This window comes from Chinchilla lanigera, unplaced genomic scaffold (genome assembly GCF_000276665.1).
Source record: "Chinchilla lanigera isolate Chin_1 unplaced genomic scaffold, ChiLan1.0 scaffold00093, whole genome shotgun sequence".
In the NCBI taxonomy this organism is placed as follows: domain Eukaryota; kingdom Metazoa; phylum Chordata; class Mammalia; order Rodentia; family Chinchillidae; genus Chinchilla; species Chinchilla lanigera.
This window is the reverse complement of record NW_004955494.1, coordinates 3,619,938-3,641,175: the sequence shown is the minus strand read 5'-3', so window position 1 is coordinate 3,641,175 and position 21,238 is coordinate 3,619,938. Positions and strand designations below refer to the sequence as shown.

Here is a 21,238-nt window from a genome sequence, read left to right as displayed (position 1 = left end):
TGGCCACAGTGGTCGACAAGTGGGCACCAGAGCCTACTTACGAGAGCCACAGCTCCTCCCGTGACTGGCAGTTTCTAGCGGGCACTGGTTGTTGTGAATTAAGAACATGTAAGTGAGCTGAGAGCTCTTGGTGGCCGTACGCTACCACATTACTGAGGAGCAGATAAAGGAGCCACCAGGAGAAAGAGTGACAGACATTTGAAGAGAAGTAAGAGTCGCAAATCATTTCCCTTTCTGCTTAGGCTACTTGGAATGGACCGTTTCATTGTTGTTGTTACTTAGAACCTGAGAGTCTAAACTGACTGCCAAATTAGGTCATTGTGAGGGTTAAATTAGGGCACAGCGCCTGCCTGGCAAGCGTGAGTTCGATTCCCAGTGCCCCCCCCCAAAAAAAGTTGGGGCACAGCAGAGCTGCCCACAGTAGTAGCCGTTATATTACCAGGTGGACGACTCTCATAGCTAGAGCACCATGCGTTGCTACCTGATGCCCTCACTCACCCTGGGGTGTCCTTGAGTCCTCAGACACACACCTTAGTCCATACCGTGCACGTCCAAGTGGGGAAGCACCGTGCCCACTGCCGGTCACGGCTGTACTGGACAGTACACCCAAGGACCTTGGAAAGTGACGGGTGACATCTGTGAAGAAGAAGCCACTGTGCAGAATTGACTGGTCCCTCCCTCTGCAAGACCTGCAGCAAATATTCCAAAGCTTTTGGTATAAATAAGGACAGCAGTCATGGTTGATGAGAGCCCAGTCACATGACCTTATTTTAACCTGATGGCCTAAAATACCCTTCTCCTTCACCACCACCTCCTTTTTAAGTACTGAAGATTGGACCCAGGGTTTTGCACTGTGCTGCATCCCCAGCCCTCTTCATTTCTTCAAATTTTGAGATAGGGTCTTAGTAAATTGCCCAGGTTGCATTTGAAATTGTGATCCTCCTGACTCAACAGGTGTGCATCCCCCAGCTCCTGTTCCTAAATAAGGTTGCACTATAAGTACTGCTCGGTTAGGACTCCAGCATTTTGGGAAGGAACCCAAATCAACCCCTAAGAGCAGGCTCTGTTACAGTGCTGCTATTTGTAGGACTCTAATCTAGCAGTCTGCATACTTTTCAAACTGACAGCTGTGCATATTATTTCTAAGGATAATGATAGCTCTAGGTTTTTCTGTTGATGAGGGCTGACCCTTGGCTGCTACTTTATACTGGTGCCAGCTGGTTGGATGAAATGCTGAAGCATTCAGTAGCAGGAGCAGAAACTCAGACTTCAGCCAGAGAATCCCTTGTCACAGAGTGTGAGGAAAGGATTTGCGCCCCAAGCGGCTGTGGGATGTGGCTGGGATCCTACAGGAAGCTTGCAAGCTGTCTTCACAATCAGTTGTGTGCCCCAGGGCACAAGGCATGCTGGGATGCGACCTGGGGGGCTGGGCAGGGCCTGGAGAAAGCAGAGTCCAGCAGACAAGCCTCCTGCAGGGTGCCTCTGCCAGTGAGCTTGGGTGGTGTAGCAGAGAGGAGCAGTACAGCCTGGCATGCATGGACTCAGGTGACAGTGGACAAGGAAAGGCCACATCTCCATGCCTGCACCTCTCTGTCCTAATAGGACGTGCTGCCTGCGCCGTGGCCTGGGCCTCTCCCTGTTCGGAGGGCGAGTGCAGGAGATTCAATCCAGGGCCATGTGCATGCTAAGCAGGTGTGCTCCCACTGAGCTGTTACATCCCCAGCCCTTTTTAGGACAAGGTCTCAATATGCTGCCCTTGTGATCCTCCCATCTCAGCCTATTACGTAGCTGGGCTTGCAGGCCATTCCAAGCGTTGACTCCTCACACATAGCTGGTCTAGACTTACCTCATCCAAAGCCGAGCCATAATCAGAAGGAAGCCAGACAGGACCAAGGCAGAGACTGCAGCTCAAAAGGAGAAAAGGAACAGAGAAAGTTATTACAAATAAAGTTCACATCATTAGTAAAATACTGCTGAGATGATAATTTTACCAAACGTGGCCATAGGGTCTTAGCACATACCGAAACCATCGAGTCTGATGAAAATGGGTGTAAGAAGCAACCTCATTACACCACGCCCACCAGAAGGAGTAGAATGAGAAAGTACCGAGTCAGGATGTGGGGCAGCTGCAGCACTCATGTGCTGTTCATGGGAGTGCAAACTGGTGGTACAGTCACACTGGAAAATGGCTTTGCGCTCATGCAATTCAGTGTAATTGAGCTGGGCATGGTGGCAAACACATCATCCTAGCACTTGGGAGGCTGAGGCAGGAGGATCCCCATGAGTTCAAGGCCAGCCTGGATGACACAGCAAGATCCTGTCTCAGCAAAAACAAACAAAATTCAACCTAACCCCCATACATGGTACCATTTACCCCCATATGTATAGTCAGCAAAAGTGCATGGATAAGCTAAGACATGTTCACTATCGTCGTGTTCCGCACAACCAAACTAAATACACCCTCAGATCCACCAATGGTAGAGCAGATGAGTAAACTGTGATTTATTTGTACTATGAAATACAACTCACCAACAAAAAACAAAGATCTCTGCAATAGGAAAGAATCCTGAAACATGTATAGAAGCAGCCAGGGAGAAAGGAATTCATATTACTCTCTGCGGTGCAGATCATGTTTAAGAATGGACAAGACTGACCCATGGTACAGGTGCTCAATATGTGGGAGGCAGTGTGACTGACACCCACACAAAGGGGTGCTTCTAAGACACTGATTAGACCTGTTGATTTGGTGGCTGGTTACACAGATGAATATTCATTGAGCTAGGTGTGGTGCCACGTGTCTGTAATCGCAGCACTCAGGAGGCTGAGGCAGGAGTTTGAGGCCACCCTTGGCTCCGTAGTGAGCCCAAGGCTAGCCTGCACTACAAAGCGAGACCCTGTCTCTAAATAAGTAACTTAATAACTGCTTTGCCTGGATCGCCTGGCATTAAATGTTTCTTTCTTTAAAATCTGTGTATCTATGAACTCTCCTACTACCACTTTTGGGGAGACTCCACCAAAGACTCAGTGGACAGAATAAATGGCACAGTCAACAGGATTCCCAAAAAAATAGGTGATGCCTGTAATCCCAGCACTTAGGCAGGCCTTGGGAGACAGGCGAGAGGCACAGGTTTTGCTCGTGGCCGGCTATACCCCCCACTTTCCAGGGAGGGACCTGTTGACACCGCTTTCACCCTAGGCGCGTATGAGCTCCTCAGGGCTGCCCCTGTGGGTGGGAGGGCTGCTGCACCCCGCTGCAGTCCTGGCAATGGCCCCTGCATATGATGTGGCCCAGCTTTGACCGACAGAGGAAGCAGACAGTGACCTGTGCAGTGAAGGTGAGGAACACAGCAAAAACTGGGAACACAGAAACAGAACCAAACAGCGGAGGAGTCACACAGAGAGAAAAGAAACCACCCATGGCAGCCGTCCTGGGACTTAGTGCCACGGAGATTGGTCCTGACACTTCGCCGCCTCTGGGAGGACCATAGTGCAGCCCTTGCTGCTACAGCAAGGCCAGGGTCCTCTGCAGTGTAGGGCCCTAGGTAGAAATGGGCAAGCTGGGCGTGGTGGCGCACACCTGTAATCCCAGCACTCGAGAGGCTGAGGCAGGAGGATGGTTACAGTTTTAGGCTACAAAGTGAGCACAAGGCCAGCCTGAACTGAACTGCATAGCGAGACCTTGTCGCAAAAGACCAAGAAAAAAAAAAAAAGAAATGGTCTCGTGGGTTCTCTTGAAATGAAGTCCTGTCTCTCGGGTCGTGGGGGCTGAACATACTCTCATCCACAGACATCCCACCTCTGCAGATGGTGCGGCACCCTCGTGTCCACTTTCGGGGCCGCCCCACCAGCCACCAATCCCATATGGGTAAAACCTGCCACAGGACGGAGCAGCCAAAGTGCCGAGCTTTGCACTGTCAGTAACGCAGGAGCCACGCCCAGCACCTGTGTGACCAACCCCTGGGCGGTCGGTAAAGGGTGGCAGTGTGGACAGGTCAGGGCACGAGGGGTCAGAGGGCATGGGAGGCCATGTGCATGTCAGATAGCTGGGACTGATTGCAACCAGGGCTAAAGTCACAATGGCTCGACCGTGAGTCCTGGCACAGACACAAGAGCAGGTCCAGCTAGGCCTGCAGTCACCCTGAAGAGGCAGATAAATGAGGTGTGGTCAAGAAAATATAGTGAGAAGTATTTAAGTTTCAATAAAATGTACTACAGTGAGGACACATCGCCACTAATCTCAAGATCCCCCTTGCCTCAAACGCACTCATCTCATCTTCCTTGCCACTCTCTCAAGCAGTTCTGGAAGTCCTCTTTCCAAAGCGGGGAACACTGGAAGCATGAGAAGGAGTGCCACTGATAGGTGGCAGACATCACACTGGCCACTCCCAGGTACAAAGGACACAACAAACTTATCCTTGTGAAAAAGCCAATGAGCCCTGGGGCATTCGGAGCCTGCAGTGCCCATGAGTAACGCAGGGGACCCAAGAACCGTTTTGGGTGACCAAGGCCCACATTCCAGATTCCCTAACCCGAGAGGACAGAAAAAGAAGGCATCACACAACAATTCTATTCACCCTGCAGTTTGCAGGGAGCAGGACTCAGGAAAAATGGGCTCTTGAAGGACGAAGTATATTTGTCTTAGTTTTGCATGGTGCTGAGGGGTCTAACCCAGGGCCTCCCATGCACTAAGCATGTGCTGAGCTCCACTTCATCCTGGGCTGGCTTTCCTGGAAGCCGTATGTGACTGAAGTGAGGCCCTGTTATTTGAGGAAATTCAGCCTGGTAGAGAAGAGCCTAGAGCAAGCCACGTGGGTATGGACGTTCCAGGCGCCATTTAAGCCTGGGGCTCAGGTCCATGCAGAATGCCCTCATCTTGCAATTTTGCTGTCTTTGCCATACCTGGGCAGGGAGCCTCTGGGGATCTAGGTACAAAGAGATGGGCTGGATTGGGATCCTGCTTCCCCTTAGGCAGCCACCAGCTTCCTGGGCCAGACTCCCGTTTTCCTTTCCAAGGCAGGGCACAGGGACGTTTGTGTTGGCGACAACAATGCCAATGGCACTGTTGTGGCACTAGTAGGATGGATTTTACCAGCACGAGCATAGTGGAGCCCACAACTGGCCCACACTGGGAGGAGAGAAGATTCCCAGATACACCATGATTATTCTGGGTGTACCAGGGGGCTAACATCCGTTCTCTTATACAGGAGCCTCCCCTCTGTGTCCAATTGCAGCCCCTCCACTGTTACCCCAAGCTACTCTGTCTGGGCAGTTGTATCACCCCCAAGCATGCTAGGATAACTACAGAGTCTTCCTGTAGGCCTGACCCATCCAACTGCTGGGAGAGGCAGGCTTGGCTTATGACCGTGATCTCATTCCAACTGAGATAACTGACTGATGTGTGGATCACAGAGACCAGCAACATCACACACAAACCTGACCAGGGTGCGGCACTGAGCAACCCCGGACATAAGGTTCAAAGTCTGATGGAAAAGTACAGGTATTTCAGCCCTTAAGGAATTTTATAACAATGAAAGACATATTGCCACTAATCATCCTCAAAGTCTTCCCCCGTGTTTCAAATTCATCCCATCATTCTTGCCACCTTCTGCAGCAGTTCTGGAAGTCCTCTTTCATAAGTCTAGCTTTGCTATCCTGAAAACACTTACCTTGCCTATAATCCCAGCACTCAGAAGGCTGAGGCAGGAAGATTGCTGTGAGTTTGAGGCTAGCCTGGGATACTGCAGAGTGAAAACCCTGTCTCAAAAAAAAAAAACCAAACAAAAAACAGACCAACAAGAAACACCTTCATGGTCATTTTGACTTTGAGGAAGAGCCAGAAGTCTCACAGTGAATAAGGTGGATGAGGACACAGCGACATGTTTTTCACAGCCCTACCTTTTCGGTGGAGGGTGCTCCGCAGCACTTATCACAGCAGATAAAGACACTCAGGAAATAGGACTTTGAGAACTGCTTCAGAAAGTAGTGAGAATGGTAGGATAAGTGTGTGAAAGTGAGGGGGAGTGTTTGGAGGTAGGTTAATGGCAGTGTGTATTCTGCTGTAGTAATTTTTTCGTTCGTTTGTTGGGGGGATAGGCTCTCGCTATGTAGTTCAAGCAGGCTTTGCACTCACTTTGTAGCCCAGGCTGGCTTCAAACTGGCAGTGATCCTCCTGCCTCAGCCTTCCTAGTACTGAGATTACAGGCATGTGTCACCATGCCCTGCCTAAATTTTTAAACATATAAGCATGCATCATGGGGTTTTGTTGTCCATAAATAAAATTATTATTGGAACACATTCACATTCAGTGGTTATTTACTGTCTGCTTTGGCTATGAGGGCCACTCCTGTGACCCTGAAAGAGCCCTTTACAGGAAAAATCTGTCAATCTCTATTAGGTTTATTTATTTGTTTTTGGTCTACAAATAGATTTAAGTCCAAATAGGAGAAATTCAGTGTCATAAAATTTCATTTCAAAGCTTTGATATAGCAGTATACAAAGGCAATATGAAAAGTGATAAACACCATAAGAACAAAATACACACTGCTAGATGTGATATATGTTTGGATAATTAGGAAGGTTTTCTGGCTGCAATACAGTCCTAACTTAGGAGGAAATGTGGGGTTATTCATGGACTTTAAATTGTGTCTGAAAAAGCTAGGCACAGTGGTACCCGATTCCAGTTACTGAGGAGGCAGAGGAAGGAGGATCACAAGTTTGAGGACAGCCTAGGCAACTTAGTGAGATCTTCTCTCAACATAAAAAATAAAGTGCTGGGAAGGTAGCTCAGTGGTAGAGCTCCCCTGGGTTGAAGCCCAATACAGGGGACGGGGGGGGGGGGTGTCAGTCAAAAAATGTAACTCTCTTGCTGTTATAAATGTAAAAAAAAGTTCTCGCTTTGTAATAATGTAAAGCTACCTAGCATGCTATAGTTTAAAATATTAGAAACATTAAAAATTATGTTATTCATCCTTTATCAAGTAGTTTGAACTGGACCTACCTTCCTGTTACATTACTTAAAATAAGTGTCTTTTCCAAATCTTGGCAAATTGTCCTATTCCTAAGTTTGGATCAGCTGCCAAAATTTTACCCTTTGCAGTTTTAATGTCTTGAGAGTTCTTCTAATACGAAGTTTTTTGCTAGCACTCCCTCCTGAGGTACATCCGTCTTTTGTGTAACAACCACTTCTCTTACACCAATAGGTTTACCTTCACTTAGTTCCTCTGGCTATAAACAGACAACTGCGTCTTGGATGGTAGCAGCATCAACTCAATTTTCCTTAATACTGGTCCGAACCCTGCTAAGGTGTTTTCATAATGGGGTCTTGCCCTGCTGTGCAATCGAGGACTCTGTATCTTGCAATCTGGATTCTAACTTCAGAGCATTATCTTCATCTGAGCTTGCAGTATCAGTTTAACATCAACCAATTTATGGCAACTTCTAAAAGTATCAAACCAGCCTTTATTGGCAGCAAAACCTTTATTTTCAGTTTCCTTGAAGTACCACTTTCTTCTAATGCAGCAATAGCTGCCCCATGCTTTGGCTTGACTGCTAGCCAAAGTGTTAGGTTTGTTTTTGATAGTTTTCAAAGTAGAAGTAAACATTCCATCTCGCCGGGTGTAGTGGCGCACACCTGTAATCCCAGCACCTGTGAGGCTGAGGCAGGAGGATCACTGTGAGTTTGAGACCAGCCTGGGCTACGAAGTGAGCTCAAGGCCAGCCTGAACTGCATAGCGAGACCCTGTCTGAAAAAGAAAAAACCCAAAAAAAAACCCAAAAACCATTCCATTTCAATTAGAAGCGGCTTGCAGTTTCCGGTGCAGTGTAAACTGAAGGTTGTAAAAGTATCTTTTTTGTATTCATCAGTCTCCCCCCCCCCCTGCACTCCCGGTACCAGGAATCGAACTCACGACCTCGCACCTGCCAGGCAGGCGCTGTGCCGCTGAGCTAAAACCCCAGCCCCTCATCAGTCTTTTCTGATGTGGTTCATATTGTAGGCTTAATCACTTATCAGTCCAGTTGTTTTAAGTATAGGATGACCAAAAATTGCATTTTCGGTTTTTATAATATAACAAGACATACTTTTATTAAATTTTATTCCATAATTTGTCTTGTATGGTACGTCTTAATACATGCAATACACAATGCAACATCACAATCTGGACAGTAATATCCCGTCTCTTTCTGAATTCCCTTTGTGCTGTCTTTCTTTGAACACTTTACACATGCTGGCCTTTCCTTTCTTCCTGTGGGTGGTACAATTTCAATTACATGTCTACGCACTGCACATCATGGTGAAGAAGCTGATCATGGACTTTCTGGTTAGTATTTTGCTATCCCATAGTTTTCCCAAATTTTTGGTCTATTAGACATAATCTACATTGTAAATGACTTTTTAAACCCTCTTATTTTGAATGAATAACAAACGAGTTCTATATTGTTTGGTCCAGAAGGTGCATAAGTAGTTTATAATTTTTTTTTCCTGGTCAGGAATCAAACTCATGACTGTGAGCTTGCCAGGCAGGCGCTGTGCCGCTGAGCTAAATCCTCAGCCCCCAGAGTCAAAATAATTCATGTACTTATGGAATGATCTTTATAGTTATCAAGTACTGTGCCCTTTCCAGTGTAAATTTTGAAAGACCATATGTACCCAGATTTGGATTCACAAAACATGTAAGATTTGATACCAAATGTAGCTCTTTTTAGGGGCATAAACTGAATTCATCCCTATCACCCTTTATATAGCATTGTCTTTTGTCTAATTAGCATTAAGATAGGTGATTGGGATGGATTCTCTCTCAAGTGTAAGTGCAGTAGAAAATTTTTATTGAGATGTCAATAATTTGACATAACTTAACTTAGTTTAGGATTTGGGTGAGCACTAGCATCGAAAGAATTAGCTACAAAATGAATATAACATTTCAATAAAGCAAAACATTTATATGACATTACTTTGCTAAAAAGAAAAGGTGTTTCAATGCAATCTTTCTTAGATCAATGCCACTCACATATTGGCTTACATATAACTTTTTGAAGAATATGGGAAGCAAAAAAATTAAACATTTCTGCATTATCTGTCGATTTTCAGTCCTTCTAGTGTGAAAATTTCCCTACAATTCCAGAAGGCTTTCATTGATCTGCATATGTTAGTTTCCATTGTAATCAACTCCATTATCTTAGAATTCCAGAAATATTCAAAATAAAGTAAAATATCCGGCTCTGTATCCTGCCTCAATGGCAAATTTATACGAGTCATATTGGTGAACAGAAACCTAGGAAGAGCTGGCATTGGATTTTCAAAGTTAACCTCAACAAATTCTCTGAATGGTGTGACATCTTCATTCTCAGAATGAAATTCATCATCCGGTAATTCCAAAAAAAATCATTCTCAGGTTCACTATCACTTCCTGATCCATTAATCAATAATTCCTCATCAGTATTGTCTTCTGATTCAAACATTTTAGGTGGTAATTTAATTAATAATCTTCAAATTCTTGCTCAAATAAATCTGACAAGTGATCTTTTCTAAGAAAAACACCCTTCCATTTTATTCCTCTCCTACATATTTTAAAGAATTACTTTCCAAGATCCGCATGTCTTTTCCCAGCACCTTCAAAAGTGTAATTCCTTACCTGATTTCCCTCGCTTCCTCCGTCACGGCAAAGCTCGCTGCATTAAGAATCAGTGCATCCTCCAGCTCCTCTGGAAACAGACGTGTCGCCAAGCGTGACAACAGCTCCTCTATCGCTCCCAGCAGGGAGGCTCCAGCCTGTCTCGGGGTGGCCACCAGAGGCCCGTCCGCGTGCCCCGGATTCGCCTCACTTCCGGTTCTGCGCTCTGCTTCTGATGCTCACGCTTGGCCTCACGAAAGCGCAGTGGAGTCAGACTGAGCCCGACCGGACACCTGGAGCATCATGTTTCTTGATTAGCCGTTACAGGTTCCTGTCTAGACATGGCGCACAGGGAGGGTCCACCCAAGCTAGAACTGCCCTGCTGAGCAGCACATCCGGGCACTGGGGGTCACAGTGGCAAATAGGGTTCTCTGTGGCTCAGGCCACAGAAAGGACACTCTCCTGGGCTCCAGCCACCAGCAACCTGGGTTCCTTCCGGCTTCCCAGGGCCAGCGCTGTGCTGTGCACGAGGACGTGGGCTGCTTTCTCACAGGCTCTCATGGGGCAGGAACAGATCTGATTGCCTCAGTTGTCACCCACTGGCTCTGTGGCACTGCCCTCTGGCCTGCCTTCTGCACGCGGCTTTGGGTGGGACACACTTGGTTCCCCTGACACTATCCCTGTCCCCTCAATGACCCATCCAAGGGTCAGGGGAGCGGTTCTGGTTTCTCTTGGTGGGGCCTCTGAGAGGCTCGGTTGAAATCACGCAGGAGGTAAGGCCTCGTGACATCTGTCCGCACAGCCTGACCTGACACTGAATGCTGTTGGAGGCCTTGAACAGTGAAGCAGCTTCAGTGAGAGGTGGGCCTGCGGGGCAGAGGGCCCAGGACACAGCAACCGCAGTGCAGGAGGCAGCGGGCCCTTTCACAGACAGCTGTGTCTGGATCCCACAGATCCTGCCGTCAACCTCTTCCCTTGTGTACAAAAGCATTTCCAGCTAAAGGACCAGCACTGGTCCACAGTCAGATCGTGGGTGGGGGTGGCCCTGGGTGGAAAGCCTTCCTACCAGGAAGCCTTCTAGGAACTAGAATTTTATTTGCATTTTCATTTCTTGGTGCTGGGGTTGAAGCCAGAGCCTTGAACATGGTAGATATGTTCTACCGAGGAGCCGTACCCCACTGAGATCACGGCCTCAGGTCCTGCCACGTGCACAAGCACTGTCTGGAAGCGTGGCTCTTGTTCACCACGCTGTGGCACGAGAGCTTGCAGGTGAGTTCGCTCTTTCCTGCGGACCTGGGCACATGGCCGAAGAGGGGGCTTGGAGGTGCGAAGAGGTGGGCAGAGGGTGGACTTTGCCCAGCAGGGCCTCCTTCTATGTCTGACCCCAAAGAACACCAAGTACCTGGTTCCCCTGCTCTGTGACGGGGCCGGCTGCATCTCTCACACTCTGTCCCCTGACCCCAGACACATCCCCTTCCCTCATGCCTGTCGGGGGTGCCTGCAGCACCCGAGTCCTCCTAACACATGCTTTGCACCAGTCACCCTGGCATTCAGCACTCCCTTCTTTGGGATCCCACCTGGGCAGGTTCGGGGCTTAGGAACTCCCTGCTGGTGCTTTAGGACCAAACGAATGACCGGGGGTGTGGATCAAGGGTTCAATACCTTTTTTGGTTCTATGGCCCTATAGTCTGGTGAAGCTTATAGTTCCCTTCTTAATCTATCAGTTTAAAGTGTATAAAAATAAGTTACCTAGGAGTACAGAGGAAACCAATTACACTGATAAAAGCTTCAAAATTGTGGGTACTGCTGATTGGTGTGCACGTGCTGCTGTAACTACTACAAATGTAGCGGCTTGGAGACACCACACTTAGCCTGGCAAAGTTGCTCCCTGGTCAAGTGAGGCGTCTCGTGCACGAGGCCCTTAGTTGTCTCCCCAGTCCTGAAAAAACAAACAAAAAACGAAAACAAAACCCACAGAGAAACAAGGAACCTTTAGATCTTACGTTTGGAGATGCAGAAAGTCTGTAATCAACTTCTCTGTGCTTGAGGCTGCATTCTTTCCTTCATGCTTTTTAGCATCTGGAAGCAGCCTGGGTCCCTTCGCTTGGCCCTGTCCTCCAGTGTCAGAACGTGGTGGCCAGGAGCGCAGCACCTTCAGTGTCCTCTGTCCCCCCCATCCCGCTTCACTTTGACCACATGACTCTTATAAAGACCCTGTGATTATCCCCTCTCCTCCCCTTCCCTTCCCTTTTTTCTGGTACTCAAGGTTGAACCCAGCGCCTTTGCACTGAGCTACATCCCCATCCCCTTTTTATTCTTGCTAAATCACTTAATTGACCAGGTTGAACTCAGATCTTCCATTCTCCTGCCTCAGCCTCTCGGAGTGCGGGGATTATATTAGAGGCTGGCACCTCCATTCCTGGTAGAACAGTTTCTTTAAAGCAAACACTAATTTTAAAAAAAAACAACCAGGCGTGGTGGCGCACACCTGTAATCCCAGCACTCGGGAGGCTGTAGCAGGGGGATCACTGCAAATTTGAGACTACTCTGTGCTATATAGCGAGTTCAAGGGCAGTGTAGAATACATGGTGAAACCCTATCTTAGAGAAATAAAAAGAAAACAGTTATTGGTCAGCAAACAATTCTTCGAGTTGGTCCTCAGTTCTTTAGACACAGCCCTGGCGCACTTGGCTTGCTTCCTGGGTTTCCTTCAGGAGCGTGCGTGCTGCTTAAGCAACTCCAGAGCTCAGGGAAGAAAAACAGTCCTTGATTCTGTTAACCAAATTGCTATAACATTAATATTCAACTCAATAACAAGATTGAAAACAGAAAACTTCAGATCCAATATATCTTAAAATATTTCTGTAAAACTTTAATATGAAATTTAGGCAGGGGATATAGCTCAGTGGCACAGCGCCTGCCTGGCAACACAAGGTGCTGAATTCGATTCCCGTCATAAAAAAAAATTTAGCAGATAGATTCCAGCAACACGCTTGGAGAATTAACACCATAACCAAGAGGAGTTTCTTCAAGAAATACAAGGTTGATTTAATCCTAGGACGTTTCACTATAATTATCTTGAAAGACCAAAATAGAAAACTTATATGATCACTTTCAGAGGTGCTAAAAAAAGCACCTGGGGTACAAAGTGAGTTCAAGGCCAGCCTAAGCTGCATTGCGTCTCAAAAAAGAAAAGAAATCCCTAAAGAACTGCAGTTCAGCTGAACTGGCTGGGCAATTCACCAGAAGCCAAAGGCCATCTGAATGAGGATACGCCGAGGCCCAGAAGTGCTAAGAAGTTTACCGTCTCAAAGCCACGGGACAGACCGGTGTCACCAGGCTGCCAGGGGCGCGGACAAGCGACCACCCACGATCTTCCCAGGCCCCGGGAGCGGTGTCGCAGCGCGGGGCGTCACTCGCGGCCTTGGCGCAGACCCAGGGAGCGGGGAGCTACAGTCTGGCGCCGCAGGCCGGCCTCCTCCGAGCCGCAGCTGTGCTCCTGCGGGCCCTGTCTCCCGGGGGAGCTGGGGAGGAGCCCGTGAGGGGGACTGAGGGTGTCGGTCCACGCCAGCGGCAGTCCAAAGCCAGGGCCAGGGCGTGGGAGGGAGGGAGCCCGCGCTCCCCCGCAGCTGGGATACCAAGGGCCCCTCCCACCCCAGCCATCCTGTGCCGGCCCTCCGGGCCTCGCTGGGCCCCCACCCAGGAGCCCCTGGTGACCGGGTGTCTGCTGAGGAAGTCCTGAGGGAGAAAGGCAGGCTGTCATTCTGCTGGTCCCGGCGTGGCTCCCCAAGGGTCTGGAGAAGCCCAGCTTGCTGGCCAGGGCAATCAGCACCACGCACCACTTAGCAGACCCCTGAGAAGGCTGGAGCTGAGCTCAGTTTGCTTGCCGGTAGCCAGGACTCAGGACATGGTCACCTTGGTCCTCAAGGGGGTCTGTGCAACAGTCACCACAGACCAATGTGGTTCTGAGGGCAGACACCCAACCAGCTCAGAGAGGAGAGCAAAAGGCCTGGGGCGGGGGAGGCTCCAGAGCTTGTCCAGGTGTGTCCAGGTGCTGGTGAACAGCTGGATGGGCCTGGAGGTGCAGGCTGGTGTGATCCAGTGGCACAGGAGGCCCAGGGCGGACCAAGGCAGTAAGTAGAGCTGGGGCCCTTTGAGCAAGGTGAGAACAAAGACCACCGAGCCCGCGGTGTAAAGCGGAAGAGCACACGAAATGAAAGAACTGCACCAAAAGCACCAAAAGCAGGGCAGGAGCTGGGTGTGGTGGGCAGACCTAGAATCCCAGGACTCTGGGAGCCTGAGGCAGGAGGACTGCAAATTTAAACCCAGCCTGGGCTGGTCTTACTGACTAAACAAGTCCTCTCAAAAAACAAAGAAGGGCTGGGGGGTGTAGCTCAGTGCAGAGGCCCTGGGTTCAATCCCCAGTACTGCACGATAAAAAATGTGCACACAGGAGGTAAATACACTCAGGCAATATCACCACAATGAAAATGTGAGCATGACCAGATGAATTTTTCTTTCTACTTGCCCTCAATGTTATATTATTTTTATCAATGATTTAAAGCAAAAAAAAAAAATGTTTAATGCATTTAAGATTTAAAAAAAAAAAAAAATTGGATGTGGGAGCTGGGGATATAGCTCAGTGGCATAAGGGCCTGCCTGGCAAGTGCAAGATTGTGAGTTCGATCCCCGGTACCACACACACACACAAAAAAAATTGGATGTGGCAGCGCAAGCCTGTAATCCCATCACTTAAGAGGCTGAGGCAGGAGGATCACCACAAACTGGAGGCCAGCTGGGGATGCATAGTGAGTTCAAGGCCAGCCTGGGGTACACAGAGAGACCCTGTCTAAAAAAACCCAAACCAAATCAGACCAAACCAAACCAAAGATAAAAAAAAACACCCAAGAGTTTTTAAACTGGGAAAAACACACCCAGCCCTCTGCACAGCTGCACCTGGCCCCTGCAAGCCCACAAGCTGGTGAGTCACCAGTACTCCGTGACTGTGCCAAGCTAACCTCATACAGGCCGAGATGTTGACGGAGGGGAAATCCAGTGGCAGAGAGCTGGCAAGTCTCAGGGAAGGAAGGAAGGAGCGTGGGCAGGGTCCCGGGAAGGTTGTACAGTTTGTGCACTGCACAAAGTCCCCACGCCCAGGGGAGGGACGTCACCGTACTAGTCAGGACGCAAGCTGTATCCAGAGGAAGGACGGGGCCAAGAGACCCACATCTTCGGTGGCCTCTCCCCGAGGGCGTCTCGTTCTCCTCCAAGCGCGGGGCTGAGGCACGGGGTGTGGGAGTGCGGGCCGCTACAGCCGCAGAGGAGCTGGCAGGAGCCTGGCGCAGGGCTCTGGGGTAACCAGGAGGCGGGCGGCGCGGGTGTCCTGCTGCCTGGTCATGGATGAGGCCCAGGTCCCCACGCGAGGACCCGCGTGTCGCGGTGCGATCATCCGATCATCCGAGCTTGTTAGAGGACAGCGCAGACGCCCGGGACTGGGCACGCGCTCTGCCCGGCGCTCCCAGAACGGCTCTGTGTGGGGCAGGGGCGGTGCTGCAAGGGGGCCGGGCTCACAAGCGCGCTCACCATTTCCCCCAGTTCCGCCCCGCCTCGCCTCGCTCCGGGCCTTGGGTACCAAGAATGCGCAGGAAAGTGGAGACACCTGACCGCCACAGCCGCAGCTGGAAGCTGCCGCCTGCTCCCAGGGACCCCGTGGTTGTGTGGCCGGAAGGAGGCTGCAGAAGGGGACAGGTAGGCGTCCCAGCGGGGGAAGCCACAGGCAAAGGCTGAGACTGGACTCACCTGTATTTTTTTTTTATTTTAATTTTAATTTTTTTTTTTTTTTTTTGAGGCAGTGTTTCACTATGTAGGTCACCCTTGCCTAGAACTCAGTCTGTAGCCTCGAACTCAAGGCGGTCCTCCTGCCTCAGCCTCCTGAGTGCTGGAATTACAGACACACACCACCATGCCGCCCTGTAGGGTCCACCTGGAAATGCCATGGCTCACTCCAATAATGGAGCATCCAGGGAAGACAGAGGAATGAAAGTGAGGAGGAATTATTTCTAATCCTTAATCCTAGGCACCGCAGTTATGAACAGACTTGAGTCTCTCAGGATCCGGATACCTGACAGTGACTACGGCAGGAGGAAAACTCGCCAAGCCCTGTGGCAGGGGCCTCGGGCGGGCCTAGACCCAGGCCAGCGCAACCCTGGGATCGAAGCCCACACAGCGTCCCGGTGTGAGGTGCTGAACCCCAGTCATCGCTGTTTCCCAGAGGCTGAACCGGCGTCTGCGGCAGCATGCAGGGAGAACTGCACTTTAATGTATTCTTGTACACATGGAAACTCACACGTGCATGCAAGACACACGGGCCACACACGGAGATGGACTTAGGGGTTTCATAAAACACATTTTCTTTTTTTTTTGTGGTCGGGGGCAGATCCCAGGAATAGAACTCATGATCTCAGGCTTGCCAGGCAAGCGCTTTTGCCGCTGAGCTACATCCCCAGCCCTACATTTTCAATCATTATTCAACTTTAAAGCCACAGGCACTTCTGCAATCCTGATTTTTTTCATCTGTATTGGAGAAAATACCTTGCTTCAAAGATCATGCTAAGAGAAAGAAGCCAGACACACAAGGACATGGATCGGGAGTCCATTGATCTGAAAACTCCAGAGCCGGCAAACAGCCAGAGACGAAAATGTGAGTGGGGCCGGACAATTGCTCCGAGCTCAGAGTTCAGCTGGCCTCTCTCCAAGATGGCTCCCACCCAGTCACCCTCTCCTGGGGGACATCTGAACCTGGATAACTCCCAGCCAGTGAAGTCCCCTGGGCCCACTGCTCCATTCCACTGGTGCATTTCTCTGTGGAGGCCCCTTGGGTCACCAGTAGTCACTGTGCATCTGCTGAGTGACTACTGGTCATCTGTTGAGCCACCCCTCCCATGCCATGGATCAGGGCTCAGGGAGAAAGCATTGCCTGCTGCCTCTTTTTTCTTTGTTTGTTTGTTTTCTGGTACCGGGAATCGAACTCATGACACTGCGCTTGCCAGGCAAGTGCTGTGCCACTGAGCTAAATCCCCAGCCCCATGCTGCTGCCTCCTTCTTCGCTGAGGTCCCTCTCTTCACTGTCGCCATGGGCTTCAATTCTTGCTTTAGATCCTTGCTGGCCCCTGGGACCCACTTCCTTCCTTCTCTTTCTCACGTTGCTGTATTCCAACATCTGCACACCAAAGCTCAGAGAGGCTGTTTCTCTGCTGTTTACCACTCTGCTGCTGTCTTCCTGGGAGTCTGGCCTGGGCAATTTGACAAGACTGTCTCAAAATGAAAAGTAAAAAGGGCCATGGTATATAGCTCAGCCTTGTGTTTAATACCTAGTCCCAGCGTCAGGATGAGGAGGAGCCCAGTTCAAGCTGGCAGGAGGCACAAAGAGTGTTTGTTGCAGGCTAAGCAAATCTGGTTCCAGCCTCAAAGCCAGAAATCAGCCTGAACGTCTGTGGATATATAGGTGCAGGCTTGCTAGGATTGTCAACTACCCCACCATACCTCTATTGCTGGCTTGCTGGGATCAATCAACATGGATCTGGGCTCTGTGTGCATACTCTGTGTACCAGTGACAGCAGAGACATGCCTTGAAGTGGACATTTTTCTTTTCTTTTTTTGGGAACTGGGAATCTAACTGAGGACCTCACACTTGCCAGGCAGGCACCATGCCACTGAGCTAAACCCCTGGCCCTGAAGTGGACACTTTTCTTAATTTTTTTCCCTCTTTCCTTGTTTTTGTTTTTTCTTGATTGTTCTTATTTTTATATGACTGTGAACATTATTTCTAGTTTTTTCCTGTTCTATTCTTGTTTTTATTTCTTCCTTCTCTTTCCCTTTTGTCTTCTTCACTGAAAAGTTGGCATGATCTTCCTTTGTCCTCTAGCCTTGCTTCTAATCTCTTCCTCTTCATCTAGTTATCTAGGGGGGATATTTGCAATACACAGTTTTTTGGTTTGTTTTAGATTTGCTTATATAACCACAAATCTAGTTCATATGCTTAAAGGGGGAAAATTAATAGTTACCACGGTTTGTCATTTTCTAGCTGTGTTTGATGCTATTCTTATTGCTGGTTGTACCACTTTAGCCAGGGTGACATAGGGTTCTAATCAGCTGTTATTCCTGGTACGCCAATACTGAGATTGTGTAAGGGTCATAAAAAATAGTGCCAGTGCCAAAGAACCAGGGGCTAGACCAAACAGGCAGCAACTTCTCATTATTCTCATCTTCATAAATTGAAGATGAAGGATCTTGCAACAGGCTCAAAACCCAAAAGCTAGCTACACTTGGAAGACACCTCTGAGAAGTAATAATTTCTTAAGAGTTCTAAATACTAGTGATAAATCTACTTGCCACAAACAATTCACAAACATCAACCCAGGAATTAAACTAAAAAAAAAAAAAAGAGGGCTGGGGATTTAGCTCAGTGGCAAAAGCGCCTGCCTGGCAAGTGCAAGGTTGTGAGTTCAGTTCCCGGTACCGGAGGGGGAAAAAAAAAAAGAAAGAAAAGAAAATGAAAAGACAATTAAGCAAGATTCAACCTCAGACTTCAAGCTCACCAAAGCAAACCCAAGGGGCAATGAAGTGGAACAGTTTAAAAGCCACCCCCCTGGACTCTCTGAAGTGGTAACAGGGGAAATAACAAAGCAGATAAATGAAGCTCTAGAAAAAAATCAAATCAGAAATAATGTCTCAGAACTACAGAAATGGTGACTATAATGAAAGACATCGTTAGTGACTCTTGAGCAGATACAGATAAAAAATACAGGAACTATGAAATCCATGAAACGGATTCAAACAGATATCCAGGAGATTAAAAATTCCATTGAATGCATGCAAAGCAGAATGAACCAATGTGAGGACAGAATTTCACATGTGGAAGACAGGTTTGCTGTTAGCAATCATGAAAAGAAAGAGTTCTTAAAAATAGCAAGGTACCACAAAAAAATCAATCCAACAGCTGCTAGATGATGCAAAGAAGAGTAACACAAGACTTCTTGGAGTCAGTGAAAAGCAAGATAGTACAAATGACATTAAAAAAACAAAACAAAACCCTGTTCATAGAAATCGTGGCAGAAAACATCTCAAGCAAGGTAAAAGAATTTAACATACATTAAGTGAGGCAGCTAGAAGTCCAATTAGCCATTACAAAAAAAATACACCAAGGCATAGCGCAGTCAAGATTCTGGAAACTGAATACAAGAATAGACTATTTGTTTGTTTGTTTGTTTGTTTGTTTTCTGGTACCAGGAATTGAACTCACGACCTTGCACTTGCCAGGCAGGTGCTGTGCTGCTGAGCTAAATTCCCATCCCCTAAGAATAGACTATTAAAAGCTGTTACAGAAAACAAGCCACCTACAAAGGAAAGTTCATCAGAATTACGGCAGACTTTGCAACACAAACCTGCAAGTCTAGGAGAGCTTGGAGTGATGTATTTCAAGCTCTAAAAGAAAATATTCTCAAATCCAGATTTATATACCCTGCAAAAATATCTTTCAAAACTAATGGAGAAATAAATTACTTCCATGACAAAGAATAGCTGAGGAAATTCATGACCAGCAAACCAGTACTCCCAAATGTTCTGAAGGAGAGATTCTGGAAAGAGATTAAAAAGGACTACAACTCTATGAACCTCAATAGAAGGAATCTATCAGGCAAAGCAAACAATTAAAGGGGGGACAACAATAGGAAAATAACATGACAAGGATAACTAATTACATATCAGTTGTACCATCAGTGTTAATCATCTCAAGTCACCAAGCAAAAGAAACAGACTAAGGGGCTGGGGATGTAGCTCAATGGCACAGCACCTGCCTGGCAAGTGCAAGACCCTGAGTTTGAGTGTTGGCACTGCCCCAAAAAAGACAAAGGCAAAAGAAACAGACTAGCAGAATGGATCAAGAAGCAAGATCCAACAATATGCTACATACAAGAAACATTTAATTAAAAAAGAAATTCATAGACTGAAAGTCAAAGGATGGAAAACAATGCTCCATGAGACAGGAACCCCCCAAAAAGCAGAGGTAGCTATTCTATTTGCAGACAAAGTGGATTTCAAGCCAAGACTGAATAAGAGAGACAAAGAAGGTCACTACATCCTTGTAAAGGGAACAATTCAAGAGGAAGAGATAACCATCATTAATCTATATGCATCAAATACCAGCATACCAGACTATATAAAACAAATATTAACAGACACGAAGAATCAAATAAGCACAATACAATTGCATTAAGGGGTCTTAATACCTTACTGTCACAAATAGATCAACTAGGGGAAAAAAATCAACAAAGAAATATTAGAACTGATCCAAATTTTTAAACAAAGGGCCATAGTAGATGCCTATAGAGTGTTCCACCCCAAAACATCAGAATACACGTTCTTCTCAGCTGCATACAGGACATTCTCCAAAACAGACCATATACTAGCTCATAGAACATGCTTAAGTAAATGTAAAGGAATTGAAATTACCCCATGCATATTATCAGATCATATTTTTTTTTTTTTTTTTCCCAGTACCGGGAATTGAACTCACAACGTTGCACTTGCCAGGCAGGTGCTGTGCTGTTGAGCTAAATCCCCAGCCCCTATTATCAGATCATTTTAAACACCATCAATATTATCAGACCATAGCACAACGAAACTGGAAATCAATAACAAAAGCAACCATAAGAACTTCATAAATGCATGAAAATTAACACCCTCCTGAACAACCAATGGGTCAAAGATGAAATTAAAGAATAAATTAGACAATTTCTAAATTAAATGATAACGACAGTGCAACATACTGGAACTTATGGGACATGGTGAAAACAGTCCTACAGAGAAAATTTATAGCAGTGAATACCCATATCAGGAAAACAAAATAAGCTCAAATAAACAATTTAATATTTCACCTCAAGCTTCTACAAAAGGAAGAGCAGGCTAAGCCCCAGAGCTCATAAGAGGGAGAAAATTATAAAGAGCAGAGCAGAAATTAATGAATGGAGACCAAGAAAACAATACAAAGAATCAATGAATGGAAGAGTTGGTTCTTTGAAAGATTAAATAAAATCAACAAATCCATAACCAAACTTATCAAAAAAAGGAAAGAAAAGACTCAAATCCACACAATTAGGAATGAAAAGGGTGAAAACACAACAGACCTGAGAGAAATCCAGATCATGTGTACCTACTTCCAGAAACTGTATTTTAATAAGATGGAAAATATGGAAGAAATGGACAGATTACTAGATATATATGAGTTACATATGAATTACCAAAGCTGAATCAAGAAGATATAAAAATCCTAAGTAAATGAAATTGAAGATGCAATTAAAAATCTACCAACAAAGTAAAGCCTGGGCCCTGACAGATTCACTGCTGAACTCTACAAGAAATTTAGAGAAGACATAATACCACTACTTCTCAAACTCATTAGTGAAATTGAAAGAGAAGGAATACTCCCAAATTCATTCCTAGAAGTAAGCATTATCCTGATACTGAAACCAGAGAAGGACCCAACTAAGAAAGAGGACTATAGGCCAATCTCCCTAATAGACATACATGCAAAAATCCTCAGTAAGATACTGGCAAACAGGATGCAGCACATC

The 21,238-nt window shown here is 47.1% G+C and overlaps 1 protein-coding gene across 1 annotated transcript in view; it reads right to left on the bottom strand.

Moving 5' to 3' along the window:
- The window catches only part of LOC106146735, a 29,744-nt gene that overhangs the window by 717 nt on the left and 7,789 nt on the right, over positions 1-21,238 (bottom strand). Inside the window, exons 3-4 of the mRNA XM_013504922.1 lie at positions 1,847-1,901; positions 531-636 (exon numbers count right to left, since the gene is read on the bottom strand). Of these exons, the coding sequence (XP_013360376.1) occupies positions 531-636; positions 1,847-1,901 (161 nt within the window). The remainder of the gene's footprint in view (positions 1-530; positions 637-1,846; positions 1,902-21,238) is intronic.